Raw genomic sequence first — 17,120 nt, forward strand, 5'->3', positions numbered from 1 at the left:
GAGACAGAGAGAGGCTGGAATGGGGGGGAGAGACAGAGAGAGGCTGGAATTGGGGGGGGAGACAGAGAGAGGCTGGAATGTGGGGGGGAGAGACAGAGAGAGGCTGGAATGGTGGGGGAGAGACAGAGAGAGGCTGGAATGGGTGGGGAGACAGAGAGAGGCTGGAATGGTGGGGGAGAGAGACAGAGAGAGGTTGGAATGGGTGGGGTGTGGGTGTAGACAGAGAGCGTGTGGAGCCAGTTACAATATCTTTCCTGATAGTTTATTGAGATTCTGTTCTGCGCAGACCGACGGTGTGGGGGGTGGGGGTGGGGGGGGGGGGGGCGCAGTGGCGCGGGGGTGGGGGAGGGGTGGTGGTGGTGGGGGTGGGGGCGGGTGGGGTGGGTGGAATCTAGACGCAGGGCAACAGAGTGCGAGAGAGAGAGAGAGAAAGGGTGAGAGAGAGAGAGGGAGAGGGAGAGGGAAGCCGACGTCTGGTCTTCCTGCCCCCCCTCTCATGCGCACCCGCTACCTGGAAGTTCCCGCCTTCCCTCTCGCTCTGCACTCCCCGCCCCCCCCACCCCCAGCGCCAGCGAGCGTGGGCACTCAGGGGACCCTGGCATGGGATCGCGGGCGGAGAAAGTGAGAGAGAGCGAGAGCGGGAGAGAGAGCGGGAGCGACCCGGACTTTTGCTTTCCCTCCTGGCAGAGGGGTTCCCTTGCACCCCCCCACCCCCCCCAACCACCCCCCCCCCCCCAACCCCCACCACCACCCCCACCCCTACCCCCACCACCACCCCGCTCAGCGATGGGTGCGCTGGTGGTTGGTGAGGTGACTGGTGCGGGCGAACGTCTTGCCGCAGACCCCGCAGATGAACTGGCTGACCGAGCCGTGGGTGCGCTGGTGCCGCCGCAGCTTGCCGGCCGTGTAGAAGCGCTTGGGGCAGTCCGGGCAGGGGAAGGGGCGCTCGCCGGTATGGATCTGCCGGTGGACGGCCAGCTTGCTGGCGGTGTAGAAGCGCTTGGGGCAGAGCGGGCACTGGTAGGGCCGCTCGCCAGTGTGGGTGCGCGAGTGGCGGTTCAGCTCGCTGGACGTGTAGAAGCACTTGGCGCAGAGCGGGCACTGGTAGGGCCGCTCGCCCGTGTGGTAGCGCTGGTGGATCTCCAGCACCGCGAGCCGGCAGAAGCGCTTGCCGCAGACCCCGCACTCGAACGGCCGCTCGCCCGCGTGCGCCCGCCGGTGCCTCACCAGGTCGCCCGTCACGCAGAAGAGGCGGTGGCACACGGGGCACTCCAGGGGACCCTGGCCGCCGGCGGCCGCCCGGTGCTGCTGGTGCCGCCGCAGGTTGCTGGCCCGGTTGAAGCGATTGCCGCAGATGCCGCACTCGAAGGGCCGCTCGCCGGTGTGCACCCTCAGGTGGCGCTCCAGGTGGGAGCGGCAGCTGAAGCCCTTCTCGCACACGGCACAATGACAGGGTGGCGCCGCCAAGCCGAAGGGCACCCCCACCCCAGCTTCGCCGTCGTCCCCGCCGGTCCCCAGCTCCGGCACCCCCTCCTCCTCCTCATCCTCGTCCTCCTCCTCCTCCTTCGCCCGCTCCCGCTCTGGCTCCATCCTCGAGGGCCGCGCGACACCTCCCAGGGTCGACTCTCTCCTTCCGCCTGCGGGCACAAAAGCAGAGTCGGCGCTGAGCACGGGTTTCTACCGCCCTCCCCCCCCCCCACCCCGCACCGACCCCACCCAACAGGATGTGCGGCGTCAGGAGCAGCCCTGGGCCCGGTCAGCTGCCCGAGCCCTCTCGACCACCTGGCGAGCCTGTGGCTGACCTATCGCCACCTCTCCCGCCCGCTCCTCCCAACCCCTCGATTCCCAGAAATCCACCCACTTCCACCTCGAATTTTCTCCTGGACAGAGCCCTCTGGTGTAGAAAGAATTCCAAAGGTTTACAACCCCCTGAGGGAAGACGTTTCTCCTCACCTCAGTCAAAAATGGCCGACCCCACTTGTTTTTTTATTGTTATTCATCCAGGGGAATGTGGGCCTCGCTGGCTGGGCCAGCATTTGTTGCCCATCCCTAACTGCCCCTTGTTCAGAGAGCATTTTAAGAGTCAACCACATTGACACGGGTCTGGAGTCACATGTACGGCCATGACTGTGTAAGGAGGGCAGGTTTAACTCTTACGGAGTCGACCAAATAAACTAAATTAACAAAATCAGGGACAAACTAAACACAGCCCCTAAATTAGGATAGCTGTAAACCCAGAGACAAAGTTTAAAGAAAACTTACAAACATCAAACCAAAATGTGGTTAAGGAGATCCAAAAGACCATAAGACCATAAGACATAGGAGCAGAAATTAGGCCATTCGGCCCATCGAGTCTGCTCCGCCATTCAATCATGGCTGATAAGTTTCTCTACCCCATTCTCCCACCTTCTCCCCGTAACCTTTGATCCCCTTACCAATCAAAAACCTATCTATCTCGGTCTTAAATACACTCAATGACCTGGCCTCCACCGCCTTCTGTGGCAATGACTTCCATAGATTCACCAGTCTCTGGCTGAAGAAGTTTCTCCTCATCTCTGTTCTAAAAGGTCTTCCCTTTACTCTGAGGCTGTGCCCTCGGGTCCTAGTCTCTCCTACTAATGGAAACATCTTCCCCACGTCCACTCTATCAAGGCCTTTCAGTATTCTGTAAGTTTCAATCAGATCCCCCCTCATCCTTCTAAACTCCATCAAGTATAGACCCAGAGTCCTCAAACGTTCCTCATATGTTAAGCCTTTCATTCCTGGGATCGTTCTCGTGAACCTCCTCTGGACCCTCTCCAGGGCCAGAACATACTTCCTGAGATACGGGGCCCAAAATTGCTCACAATATTCTAAATGTGGTCTGACCAGAGCCTTATAAAGCCTCAGCAGCACATCCCTGCTTTTATATTATAGTCCTCTCGAAATAAATGCCAACATTGCATTTGCCTTCCTAACTACTGACTCAACCTGCAAGTTAACCTTAAGAGAATCCTGGACTAGGACTCCCAAGTCCCTTTGCACTCCAGATTTCTGAATTCTCTCCCCATTTAGAAAATAGTCCACGCCTCTATTCTTCCTACCAAAGTGCACGACCTCACACGTCCCCACGTTGTATTCCGTCTGCCACTTCTTTGCCCATTCTCCCAACCCCTGTGGTGCCCGCCGGGCACGGAAGGCCTCGAAGCTGCTGGCACACACCGCGTGCTCCCTCTCCAGGGACACCTTGGTGCGAACGTAGCCATGGAAGAGGGGCAGACAGTCGAGTGGGACAACCCCCTCGAGCGCCCGCTGCCTGGACCTGTTAATGGTTATAAGGATGGCAGATTTAAGTCAACCAGGTGGGGTTTTACTACAACTGGCAACGGTTAATTCCAGATTTTTACTCAACTCAAATTTCACCATCTGCCTGTGGTGGGATTTGAACCTTCGTCCCCAGCTGTGCACTACACATGCCAGGCATGGCCTCACCACAATGTAGCGAGAATGAAACTGACCAGCACCGCTCACAAATGGGAAAGTCTTGCCTGACTAACTTTGGCGACTGCTTTGAAAGAGTTGAGAGGGTAGATTAGGGTAACGAGGTTGAGGCAATATATTTAGCTATTCGAACAATTTCCCCGAAGGTACCACAGAGTAGACTCATATTTTTGGTTAGAGCACACTTGGAGCACTGCGCACAATTCTGGTCTCTGTATCCCTCGGTAAGACAACACTTGGAGCACTGTGCACAGTTCTGGTCTCCGTATCCCTCGGTTAGACCACACTTGGAGCACTGTGCACAGTTCTGGTCTCCGTATCCCTCGGTTAGACCACACTTGGAGCACTGTGCACAGTTCTGGTCTCCGTATCCCTCGGTTAGACCACACTTGGAGCACTGTGCACAGTTCTGGTCTCCGTATCCCTCAGTTAGACCACACTTGGAGCACCGTGCACAGTTCTGGTCTCCGTATCCCTCGGTTAGACCACACTTGGAGCACTGTGCACAGTTCTGGTCTCCGTATCCCTCGGTCAGACTACACTTGGAGCACTGTGCACAGTTCTGGTCTCCGTATCCCTCGGTCAGACTACACTGGGAGCACTATGCACAGTTCTGGTCTCCGTATCCCTCGGTTAGACCACACTTGGATCACTGTGCACAGTTCTGGTCTCCGTATCCCTCGGTTAGACCACACTTGGATCACTGTGCACAGTTCTGGTCTCCGTATCCCTCGGTTAGACCACACTTGGAGCACTGTGCACAGTTCTGGTCTCTGTATCCCTCAGTTAGACCACACTTGGAGCACTGTGCACAGTTGTGGTCTCCGTATCCCTCAGTTAGACCACACTTGGAGCACTGTGCACAGTTCTGGTCTCCGTATCCCTCGGTTAGACCACACTTGGAACTCCGTGGGAAAATGGGAACGCCCAAAGCAAAACCTAACCCTTAAAAAAAAGTCAATGAATATAAAGCCTTTCAATGCCTGGTGGTTAACTGTCAGTCACCACGCATTGTGCATGCTCCATGGCAACGCCTCTACCAATCACAGTCCACTTGCCAACCAATCAGCGCTCTCTTCACATACAGTATAAATTGTTGTTTCCCCCTTTGTGGCGAATTGTCCTGATGAGTGCCAGATGAAAAGATTCGACATGTCTCTTTTTTCAACTGCACTCAAGTTCTTTGCCACCAAATGATAACTTACAATAAAGTTTTGTGTTAAAGTATTTTGAATGCAGTGCCTACTTTCAACAAATCTCTGATTGATCCCGACACATTAGTGTGAGCTGTATAACGATTAAATTAGCTTATGGTAATGCACATTGATATCAGAACTTAACATTGATAAAATAACAGGAGGTGCTTCGCAGGAGGATAATCAGGCACAATTCGACACTGACCCACAGAAGGAGATATCAGGGAAAGGTCAGCAAAGGGGGTGGGTTTAAGGAGCATCTTACAGTGAGGGAGAGAGAGAGAGAGACACACAAGCGGAGAGGTTTAGGGAGGGAATTCCAGAGTTTAGGGACCCAGGCAGCTGAAAGCACGGCTGCCAATGGTGGAGCAATGGGAATCAGTGATGCTCAAGAGGCTGGAATTGGTGGAGCGCAGAGATCTCGGAGGGTCGTAGGGACTGGAGGAGGTTACAGAGATGGGGAGGGTTGTAGGGACTGCAGGAGGTTACAGAGATAGGGAAGGTTGTAGGGGCTGGAGGGGTTACAGAGATAAGGAGGGTTGTAGGGGATGGAGGAGGTTACAGAGATAGGGAGGGTTGTAGGGACTGGAGGAGGTTACAGAGATAGGGAGGGTTGTAGGGGCTGGAGGAGGTTACAGAGATGGGGAGGGGTGTAGGGACTGGAGGAGGTTAAAGAGATAGGGAGGGTTGCAAGGGCTGAGTAAGGTTACAGAGACATGGAGGGTTTTAGGGTGTGGAGGAAGTTACAGCGTTAGGGAGGGTTGTAGGGGCTGGAGGAGGTTACAAAGAAATGGAGGGTTTTGGGGCTGGAGGAGGAAACAGAGAAAGGGAGAGCGGGGCAGTGGGATTAGTTTGGGGTTTGACACAGGGCAGTGGGAGAGAGAGTGGCAGTGGGATTAGTTTAGGATTGTTTCAGGGTTATGGGACGGGAAGGGAGCAGTGCAATTAGTTTCGGATTGATACAGGACTATGGGGAGGGAGTGGGGCAGTGGGATTAGTTTGGGATTCAAACAGGGCTATGGGACGGAGCAGGGAATTGGGAATAATTTGGGATTGAAACAGGTGTGCAGGCAGAGAGTGGGGCATTGGAATTAGATTGGGATTGATACAGGGCTAGGGGGAGAGAGTGGGACAGTGGGATTAGTTTGGGATTGATACAGGGCTAGGGGGAGAGAGTGGGACAGTGGGATTAGTTTGGGATTGATACAGAGCTATGGGAGAGAGTGGGGCCGTGGGATTAGATTGAGATTGGTGCAGGGCTTTTCGGAGAGAGCTAGTCATTGGGTATAGTTTGGATTAATACGGGGTAATGGGAAGAGATTGGTATTCTGGGATTAGTTTGGCATTGATACAGCTCAATGGGGAGAGAGTGGGACAGCGGGATTAGTTTGGGGATTGATACAGGGCTATCGGGAGAGAGCGGGGTAGTGGGATTACTTTGGGATAGATACAGGGCTATGGGGAGAGAGTGGGGCAGTGGGATTACTTTGGGATAGATACAGGGCTATGGGGAGAGAGTGGGACAGTGGGATTACTTTGGGATAAATACAGGGCTATGTGGAGAAAGTGGGTCAGTGTGATTAGTTTGAGATTGATACAGGGCTATGGGGAGAGAGTGGGGCAGTGGAATAAGTTTGGGATTGATACAGCGTTATTGGTAGAAAATGTGGCAGTGGGATTAGATTGGGATTGATACAGGGCTATGGGGAGAGAGTGGGACAGAGGGATTAGTTTGGGGATTGATACAGGGCTATGGAGAGAGAGCGGGGCAGTGGGATTAGTTTGAGATTGATACAGGGCTATGAGGAGAGAGCGGGGCAGAAGGATTAGTTTGGGATTAATACAGGGCAAACGCGAGAGAGTGGGACAGTGGGATTACTTTGGGATAAATACAGGGCTATGTGGAGAAAGTGGGTCAGTGGGATTAGTTTGAGATTGATACAGGGCTATGGGGAGATAGTGGGACAGTGGGATTAGTCTGGGATTGATACAGGGCTATGGAGAGAGAGCGGGGCAGTGGGATTAGTTTGGGATTGATACAGGGCTATGGGGAAAGAGCGGGGCAGTGGGATTAGTTTGGGACTGATACAGGGCTACGGGGAGAGAGTGGGGCAGTGGGATTAGTTTGGGACTGATACTGGACTATGGGGAGAGAGCGGGGCAGTGGAATGGCTTTGGGATTGATACAGCGTTATTGGTAGAACGTGTGGCAGTGGGATTAGATTGGGATTGATACAGGGCTATGGGGAGAGAGTGTGGCAGTGGAATGGCTTTGGGATTGATACAGCGTTATTGGTAGAACGTGTGGCAGTGGGATTAGTTTGGGGATTGATACAGGGTTGTGGGGGGAGAGTGGGGCAGTGGGATTTGTTGCGGAATGATACAGGGCAATGGGGAGATAGTACGACAGTGGGTTTAGTTAGAGATTGATACAGGGCTATGTGGAGAGAGTGGGACAGTGGTATTAGTTTGGGATTAATACAGGGCTATGGGGAGAAAGTGGGACAGTTGGATTAGTTTGGGGATTGATACAGGGCTATGGGTAGAGAGTGGGACAGTGTGATTAGTTTGGGATTGATACAGGGCTATGGGGAGAGAGTGGGACAGTGGGATTAGTTTGGGATTGATACAGGGCTATGGGGAGAGAGGGGAGCAGTGGGATTAGTTTGGGATTGATACAGGGCTATGGGGAGAGAGTGGGGCAGTGGGATTAGTTTGGAGATTGGTACAGGGCTATGGGGAGCTAGTGGGAGAGTGGGATTAGTTAGAGATTGTTCCAGGACTATGGGTAGAGAGTGGGACAGTGTGATTAGTTTGGGGATTGATACAGGGCTATGGGGAGATAGTGGGACAGTAGGATTAGTTTGGGGATTGATACAGGGCTATGGGGAGAGAGTGGGGCAGTGGGATTAGTTTGGGGATTGATACGGGGCAATGGGGAGAGAGCGGGACAGTGGGATTAGTTTGGGGATTGATACAGGGCTGTGGGGGGAGAGTGGGGCAGTGGGATTTGTTGCGGAATAATACAGGGCAATGGGGAGATAGTACGACAGTGGGTTTAGTTAGAGGTTGATGCAGGGCTATGTGGAGAGAGTGGGACAGTGGGATTAGTTTGGGATTAATACAGGGCTATGGGAGAGATTGGGGCAGTGGGATTAGTCTATGATTGACACAGGGCTATGGGGGAGAGTACGACGGTGGTATTAGTTTCGGATAGATACAGGACTATGGGGAGAGAGTGGGACAGTGGGATTAGTTTGAGATTGATAAAGTGCTATGGGGAGAGAGTGGGGCAGTGGGTATTAGTTTGGGAATTGATACAGTGCTATGGGGAGAAAGTAGGGTAATGGGATTAGTATGGAGATTGGTACAGGGCTCTGGGGAGATAGTGGAACAGTAGGATTAGTTAGAGATTGTTCCAGGACTATGGGGAGATAGTGGGACAGTGGGATTAGTTTGGGGATTGATACAGGGCTATGGGGAGAGAGTGGGGCAGTGGGATTAGTTTGGGGATTGATACGGGGCCATGGGGAGAGAGCGGGACAGTGGGATTAGTTTGGGGATTGATACAGGGCTGTGGGGGGAGAGTGGGGCAGTGGGATTTGTTGCGGAATAATACAGGGCAATGGGGAGATAGTACGACAGTGGGTTTAGTTAGAGGTTGATGCAGGGCTATGTGGAGAGAGTGGGACAGTGGGATTAGTTTGGGATTAATACAGGGCTATGGGAGAGATTGGGGCAGTGGGATTAGTCTATGATTGACACAGGGCTATGGGGGAGAGTACGACGGTGGTATTAGTTTCGGATAGATACAGGACTATGGGGAGAGAGTGGGACAGTGGGATTAGTTTGAGATTGATAAAGTGCTATGGGGAGAGAGTGGGGCAGTGGGTATTAGTTTGGGAATTGATACAGTGCTATGGGGAGAAAGTAGGGTAATGGGATTAGTATGGAGATTGGTACAGGGCTCTGGGGAGATAGTGGAACAGTAGGATTAGTTAGAGATTGTTCCAGGACTATGGGGAGATAGTGGGACAGTGGGATTAGTTTGGGGATTGATACAGGGCTATGGGGAGAGAGTTGGGGCAGTGGAATTAGTTTGGGACTGATACAGGTCTGTGGGGAGACAGGGGGCAGTGGGAGAAGTTTGGGATTCATACAGGGCTATGGGGAGAGAGTGGGGCAGTGGGATTAGTTGGGAATTGTTACAGGGCAATGGGGAGAGAGTGGGACAGTGGGATTAGTTTGGGATTGATACAGGGGCTATTGGGAGACAGTGGGACAGTGGGATTAGTTTGGGGATTGATACAGGGCTGTGAGGAGAGAGTGGGACAGTGGGATTAATTTCGGGATTGATACAGGACTATGGGGAGAGTGTGCGACAGTGGGAATAGTTGCGGACTGATACAGGGCTATGGGGAGAGAGTGGGGCAGTGGGATTAGTTAAAGATTAATAGGACTATGGAGAGAGAGTGGGACAGTGGGATTAGTCTGGCATTAACACAGGGTTAGGGGAGAGAGTAGGACAGTGGAATTAGTTTCGGTCGGATAGATACAGGACTCTGGCAGAGAATGGATCAGTTGGATTAGTTAGAGATTGATACATGTCAATGGGAGATAGGGACAGATGGGTTTGTTTGAGATGGATACAGAGCTATGGGGAGAGAGTGGGACAGTGTGATAAGTTTGAGATTGATAAAGTGCAATGGGGAGAGAGTGGGGCAGAGGGATTAGTTTGGGATTGACACAGGGACATGGGGAGAGAGTGCGACAGTGTGTTTAGTTAGAGATTGACACAGGTCTATGTGGAGAGAGTGGGACAGTGGGATTAGTTTGGGGATTGATACAGATCTATAGGGAGAGAGTCGGACAGTGGGATAAGTTTTGGGATTGATACAGGCCTATTGGGAGACAGTGGAACAGTGGGATAAATTTGGGACTGATACAGGGCTATGGGGAGAAAGTGGGGCAGTGGGTTTATTTTGGGATTGATACAGGGCTATGAGGAGAGAGTGGGACAGTGGGGATTAGTTTGGGATTGATGCAGGGCTATGGGGATACAGGGGGACAGTAGGTTTAGTTTGGGATTGATGAGGCACTTTTGGGAGAGAGAATGGGATAGTGGGATTAGTTTTGGGATTGATAGAGGTCTATGCGAAAAGAATGGTATTCTGGGATTAGTTTGAGTTTGACACAGTGCTATGGGAGAGAGTGGGACAATGGGATTAGATTGAAATTGATACTGGTTTTGGGGAGAGAGTGGAACAGTGGGATTAGTTTGGGATTGATACAGGGCTATGGGGAGAGAGTGGGATAGTGGGATTATATTAGGGAATGATACGGGGCTATGGGGAGAGAGCGGGTTAGTGGGATTAGTTTGGGGATTGGTACAGGGCTATGGGGAGAATGTAGGGCAGTGGATCATTTTGGGGATTGATATAGGGCTATGGGGAGACAGTGGGATAATGGAATTAATTTGGGATTGATACAGGTCTATGGGGAGAGAGTGAGGCAGTGGGATTAGTTTGGGATTGATACAGGACTATGGGGAGAAAGGGGGACAGTGGGATGAGTTTGGCATTGATACAGGGCTATGGGGAGTGAGCGGGGCAGGGGGATAAGGTTGGGATTGATACAAGGTTATGAGGAGAGTTGTGGCAGTGGAATAGTTTGGGATTGATACAGGTCTGTGGGGAGACAGGGGGCAGTGGGAGAAGTTTGGGATAGATACAGGGCTATGGGGAGAAAGTATAGCAGTGGGATTATTTTGGGGATTGATACAGGGCTATGGGGAGGTGGTGGGACAGTGGGATTAGTTTGGGTTTGATACAGAGCTATGGGAGAGAGTGAGGCAATGGGAATAGTTGCGGACTCATACAGGTCTATGGGGAGATAGTGCGACTGTGGGTTTAGTTAGAGATTGACACAGGGCTATGGGGGGAGCTTGGGACTCGGGGATTAGATTGGGGTTTGATTCAGGGCTATGGGGCGAGAGTGGGACTCTGGGATTAGATTGGGGATTGATACAGGACTATGGGGAGAGAGTGGGACAGTGAGATTAGTTTGAGATTGAGAAAGTGCTATCGGGAGAGAGTGGGACAGTGGGTTTAGTTAGGTATTGATACAGGGCAATGGGGAGAGAGAGGGACTGTGGGATTAGATTGGGGATTGATACAGGGCTATGGGGAGAGAGTGGGAAAGTGGGATTAGTTTGGGATTGATACAGGGCTATGGGGAGAGAGTGGGGCAGTGGGATTGTTTTGGGGATTGATACAGGGCTGTGGGGAGACAGGGGGCAGTGGGAGGAGTTTGGGATTGCTACAGGGCTATGGGGAGAGTGTGGGGCAGTGGGAATAGTTTGGCATTGATAGTGTTATGAGGACAGAATGGGACAGTGGGATTAGTTTGGGGATTGATACAGGGCTATGGGGAGAAAGTGGGGCAGTGGGATTAGTTTGGGATTGATACAGGGCTATGGGGAGAGAGTGGGGCAGTGGGATTAGTTTGGGGATTGATACAGGGCTATGGGGAGAAAGTGGGGCAGTCGGATTAGTTTGGCATTGATACAAGGATATGAGGAGAGTTGGGGCAGCGGAATTAGTTGGGGATTGATACAGGTCAGTGGGGAGACAGGGGGCAGTGGGAGAAGTTAGAGATTGATACAGGGCAATGGGGAGAGAGTGGGACAGTGGGATTAGTTTAGGATTGATACAGGGTTATGGGGAGAGAGTGGGACAGTGGGATTAGTTTGGTATTGAAACAGGGCTATGGGGGGATTTTGGGACAGTGGGATTAGTTTGAGATTGATTCAGGAATATGGGGAGAGAGTGGGACAGTGAGATTAGTTTGGGGATTGATACAGGGCAATGGGGAGAGAGTGGGACAGTGGGATTAGTTTGGGGATTGATACATGGCTATGGGGAGAGAGTGGAAATGTGGATTATTTTGAAATTGATACTGGGCTATGGGGAGAGAATGGGAGAGTGGGATTAGTTTGGGGATTGATACAGGGCTATGGGGAGAGAGTGGGGCAGTGGGATTCATTTGGGATTGATACATGGTTGTGAGGAGAGTTGGGGCAGTGGAATTAGTTTGGTGATTGATACAGGGCTATGGGGAGAGAGTGGGGCAGTGGAATTAGTTTGGGGATTGATACACGGCTATGGGGAGAGAGTCGGACTCTGGTATTAGATTGGGGATTGATACAGGGCTATGGGGAGAGAGTGGGACATTGAGATTATTTTGGGTTTGATACAGGGCTATGGGTGGAGTGTGGGACAGTGGGATTAGATTGGTGATTGATACAGGGCAATGGGGAGAGAGTGGGACAGTGGGATTAGTTTGGGATTGATACAGGGCTATGGGGAGAGAGTGGGACAGTGGTATTAGTTTGGGGATTGAAACAGGGCCATGGGGAGAGAGTGGGACAGTGGTATTAGTTTGGGGATTGATACAGGGCTATGGAGAGAGAGTGGGAGAGTGGGATTAGTTAGGGAGTTATACAGGGCTATGGGTAGAGAGTGGGGCATTGGGATTAGTTTGGGATTGATACAGGCCTATGGGGAGAGTGTGGGACAGTGGGATTTGTTTGGGAGTTATACAGGGCTATAGGCAGGGAGTGGGACAGTGGGATTAGTTTGGGATTGATAGAGTGCTATGGGTAAAGAATGGGGACAATGGGATTAGTTTAGATTGATACAGGTTTATGGGGAGAGAGTGAGACAGCAGGATTAGTTTGGGATTGATACAGGGCTATGGGAAGAGAGTGAGACAGTGGGATTAGTTTGTGGATTGATACATGGTTGTGAGGAGAGTTGGGGCAGTGGGATTAGTTTGGGGATTGATACAGGGCTATGGGGAGAGAGCGGGGCAGTGGGATTAGTTTGGGATTGATACAGGGTTATGTGGAGAGAGTAGGACAGTGGGATTAGTTTGGGGATTGATACAGGGTTATGTGGAGAGAGTGGGACAGTGGGATTAGTTTGGGGATTGATACAGGGTTATGGGGAGAGAATGGGACAGTGGGATTAGTTTGGGATTGATACAGGGTTATGGGGAGAGAGTGGGGCAGTGGTATTAGTTTAGGATTGATACAGGGATATAGGGAGAGAGCGGGACAGTGGGATTAGTTTGAGATTGATTCAGGAATATGGGGAGAGAGTGGGAAAGTGGGATTAGTTTGGGGATTGAAACAGGGCTATGGGGAGAGAGTGGTATTAGTTTGGGATTGATACAGGGCTATGGGGAGAGAGTGGGACTAGTTTGGGATTGATACAGGGCTATGGGGAGAGAGTGGTATTAGTTTGGGATTGATACAGGGCTATGGGGAGAGAGTGGGACTAGTTTGGGATTGTGACAGGGTTATAGAGAGAAAGTGGGGCAGGGATTAGTTTGGGATTGATACAAGGTTATGAGGAGAGATGGGGAAGAGGATTTAGGTTGGGATTGATACAGGTCTGTGGGGAGACGGGGGCAGTGGGAGGAGTTTGAGATTGATACAGTGTTATGGGGAGACTGTGGGAGTCTGGGTTTAGTTTGGGATTGATACAGGGCTATGGGGAGAGAATGGGGCAGTGGGATTAGTTTGGGATTGATGCAGGGCTATGGGGAGAGAATGGGGCAGTGGGATTAGTTTGGGGATGTATTCAGGTCTGTGGGGAGAGAGTGGGGCAGTGGGATTATTTTGGGGATTGATACAAGGCTATGGGGAGAGAGTGGGGCAGTGGGATTAGTTTGGGTTTGATACAGGGCTATGGGGAGAGAGTGGGGCAGTGGGATTAGTTTGGGTTTGATACAAGGCTATGGGGAGAGAGTGGGGCAGTGGGATTAGTTTGGGTTTGATACAGGGCTATGGGGAGAAAGTAGGGCAATGAGTTTAGTTTGGGGATTGATAAAGGGCTATGGGGAGAGAGTGTGGCAGTGGGATTAGTTTGGCATTGATACAGGTCTATGGGGTGAGAGTTGGAGAGTGGGATTAGTTTGGGGATTGATACAGGGCTATCGCGAGATAGGGGGACAGTGGGATTAGTTAGAGATTGATACAGGACTATGGGGAGAGAGTGGGACAGTGGGATTAGTTTGGGAATTGATACGGGGCTATGGGGATAAAGTATGCAGTGGCATTTTTTTTGGGGATTGATACAGGGCTATGGGGAGAGAGTGGGACAGTGGGATTATTTTGGGGATTGATTATGGGCTATGGGGAGAGAGTGGGGCAGTGGGATTCGTTTGGGATTGATACATGGTTGTGAGGAGAGTTGGGGCAGTGGAATTATTTTGGGGATTGATACAGGGCTATGGGGAGAGAGTCGGACTCTGGTATTAGATTGGGGATTGATACAGGGCAATGGGGAGAGAGTGGGACAGTGGGATTAGTTTGGGATTGATACAGGGCTATGGGCAGAGAGTGGGACAGTGGTATTAGTTTGGGGATTGATACAGGGCTATGGGGAGAGAGTGGGGCAGTGGGATTAGTTTGGGGATTGATACAGGGCTATGGAGAGAGAGTGGGAGAGTGGGATTAGTTAGGGAGTTATACAGGGCTATGGGTAGAGAGTGGGGCAGTGGGATTAGTTTGGGTTTGATACAGGGCTATGGGGAGAAAGTAGGGCAATGAGTTTAGTTTGGGGATTGATACAGGGCTATGGGGAGAGAGTGGGGCAACGGGATAAGTTTGGGGATCGATACAGGGCTTTGGGGAGAGAGTGGGGCAGTGGGATTAGTTTGGGATTGATACAGGTCTATGGGGTGAGAGTTGGAGAGTGGGATTAGTTTGGGGATTGATACAGGGCTATGGGGAGAGAGTGGGGCAGTGGGATTAGTTTGGGATTGATACAGGACTATGGGGGGAGAGTGGGCCAGTGGGATTAGTTTGGGATTGATACAGGGCTATGGGGAGAGAGTGGGACAGTGGGATTAGTTTGGGGATTGATACAGGGCTACGGGGAGAGAGTGGGACAGTGGGATTAGTTTAGGATTGATAAAGGGCTATGGGGAGATTTTGGGACAGTGGGATTAGTTTGAGATTGATTCAGGAATATGGGGAGAGAGTTGGACAGTGGGATTAGTTTGGGGATTGTTACAGGGCTATGGGGAGAGAGTGGGACAGTGGGATTAGTTTGGGATTGTTACAGGGCTATGGGGAGAGAGTGGGAAAGTGGGATTAGTTTGGGTTTGATACAGGGCTATGGGGAGAGAGTGGGGCAGTGGGATTAGTTTGGGATTGATACAGGGATATGGGGAGAGAGTGGGACAGTGGGATTAGTGTGGGATTGATACAGGGCTATGGGGAGAGAGTGAGACAGTGGGATTAGTTTGGGGATTGATACATGGTTGTGAGGAGATTTGGGGCAGTGGAATTAGTTTGGGGATTGATACAGGGCTATGGGGAGAGAGTGGGGCAGTGGGATTAGTTTGGGATTGATACAGGGTTATGGGGAGAGATGGAACAGTGGGATTAGTTTGGGGATTGATACAGGGTTATGAGGAGAGAGTGGGGCAGTGGGATTAGTTTGGGGATTGATACAGGGCTATGGGGAGAGAGTGGGACAGTGGGATTAGTTTATGGATTGAAACAGGGCTATGGGGAGAGTGTGGGACAGTGGGATTAGTTTGGGATTGATACAGGGTTATGAGGAGAGAGTGGGACAGTGGGATTAGTTTGGGATTGATACAGGGCTATGGGGAGAGAGTGGGGCAGTGGTATTAGTTTGGGGATTGATACAGGTCTATGTGGAGAGAGTGGGACAGTGGGATTAGTTTGGGATTGCTACAGGGCTATGGGGAGAGAGTGCGACAGTGGGATTAGTTTGGGATTGATACAGGGCTAGGGGAAAGAGTGAGACAGCAGGATTAGTTTGGGATTGATACAGGGCTATGGGGAGAGAGTGGGACAGTGGGATTAGTCTGGGATTGATACAGGGCTATGGGGAGAGAGTGGGGCAGTGAGATTATTTTGGGATTGATAAAGGTCTATGGGGGGAGTGTGGGACAGTGGGATTAGTTTGGGATTGATGGAGGACTATGGGGAGGGAGTGGGAAAGTGGGATGAGATTGGGATTGATACAGGGCTATGGGGAGAGTGTGAGACAGTGGGATTAGTTAGGGAGTTATACAGAGCTGTGGGGAGAGAGTGGGGCAGTGGGTTTAGTTTGGGATTGATACAGGGCTATGGGGAGAGAGTGGGACAGTGGGATTAGTTTGGGATTGATACAGGGCTATGGGGAAAGAATGGGACAGTGGGATTAGTTTGGGATTGATACAGGGCTATGGGGATAGAGTGGGACAGTGGGATTAGTTTGGGATTGATACAGGGCCATGGGGATAGAGTGGGACAGTGGGATTAGTTTGGGATTGATACAGGGCTATGGGGATAGAGTGGGACAGTGGGATTAGTTTGGGATTGATACAGGGCTATGGGGAGAGAGTGGGACAGTGGGATTAGTTTGGGATTGATACAGGGCTATGGGGAGAGAGTGGAACAGTGGGATTAGTTTGGGATTGATACAGGGCTATGGGGAGAGTGTGAGACAGTGGGATTAGTGAGGGAGTTATACAGAGCTGTGGGGAGAAAGTGGGGCAGTGGGTTTAGTTTGGGATTGATACAGGGCTATGGGGAGAGAGTGGGACAGTGGGATTAGTTTGGGGGTTGATACATGGCTATGGGGAGAGAATGGGACAGTGGGATTAATTTGGGATTGATACAGGGCCATGGGGAGAGAGTGGGACAGTGGGATTAGTTTGGGATTGATACAGGGCTATGGGGAGAGAGTGAGGCAGTGGGATTAATTTGGGATTGATACAGGGCTATGGGGAGAGAGTGGGACAGTGAGATTAGTTTCGGATTGATACAAGTTCATGAGGAGAGTTGGGGTTGTGTAATTATTTTGGGCTTGATACAGGTCTATGGGGAGACAGTGGGTTTAGATTGGGATTTATACAGGGCTATGGGCAGAGCGTGGGACAGTGGGATTGGTTTGGGAATTCATACAGGTCTATGGGGAGAGATTGGGACAGTGGTATTTGTTTGGGATCGATACAGGGCTATGGGAGACAGTGGGGCAGAGGGATTAGTTAGGGATTGATATAGGGCTATGGGGGGAGAGTGGGACAGTGAGATTATTTTGGGATTGATAAAGGGCTATGGGGGGAGTGTGGGACAGTGGGATTGGTTTGGGATTGATGGAGGGCTATGGGGAGAGAGTGGGACAGTGGGATGAGATTGGGATTGATACAGGGCTATGGGGAGAGATTGAGACAGTGGGATTAGTTTGGGAGTAAAAAAGGGCTATAGGCAGGGAGTGGGACAGTGGGATTAGTTTGGGAGTTATGTAGGACAAAGGGGAGAGAGTGGGAAAGTGAGATTAATTTGGGTATTGATATATGATTATGGGGAGAGAGTGGGACAGTGGGATTAGTTTGGGATTGATACTGGGCTATGGGGAG

General features: G+C 51.4%; 1 protein-coding gene across 2 annotated transcripts in view; it reads right to left on the bottom strand.

The window, feature by feature from the left end:
• Positions 1 to 762: 762 nt before the first annotated feature.
• The window catches only part of LOC121273484 (oocyte zinc finger protein XlCOF19-like), a 97,324-nt gene continuing 80,966 nt past the window's right edge, over positions 763 to 17,120 (bottom strand). For both annotated transcript variants that reach the window (XM_041180652.1, XM_041180653.1), the window contains exon 3: positions 763 to 1,637. In XM_041180652.1, the coding sequence (XP_041036586.1) occupies positions 781 to 1,590 (810 nt within the window). In that variant the 5' untranslated portion in view covers positions 1,591 to 1,637 and the 3' untranslated portion in view covers positions 763 to 780. The remainder of the gene's footprint in view (positions 1,638 to 17,120) is intronic.

This window comes from Carcharodon carcharias, assembly GCF_017639515.1.
Source record: "Carcharodon carcharias isolate sCarCar2 chromosome 24 unlocalized genomic scaffold, sCarCar2.pri SUPER_24_unloc_1, whole genome shotgun sequence".
In the NCBI taxonomy this organism is placed as follows: domain Eukaryota; kingdom Metazoa; phylum Chordata; class Chondrichthyes; order Lamniformes; family Lamnidae; genus Carcharodon; species Carcharodon carcharias.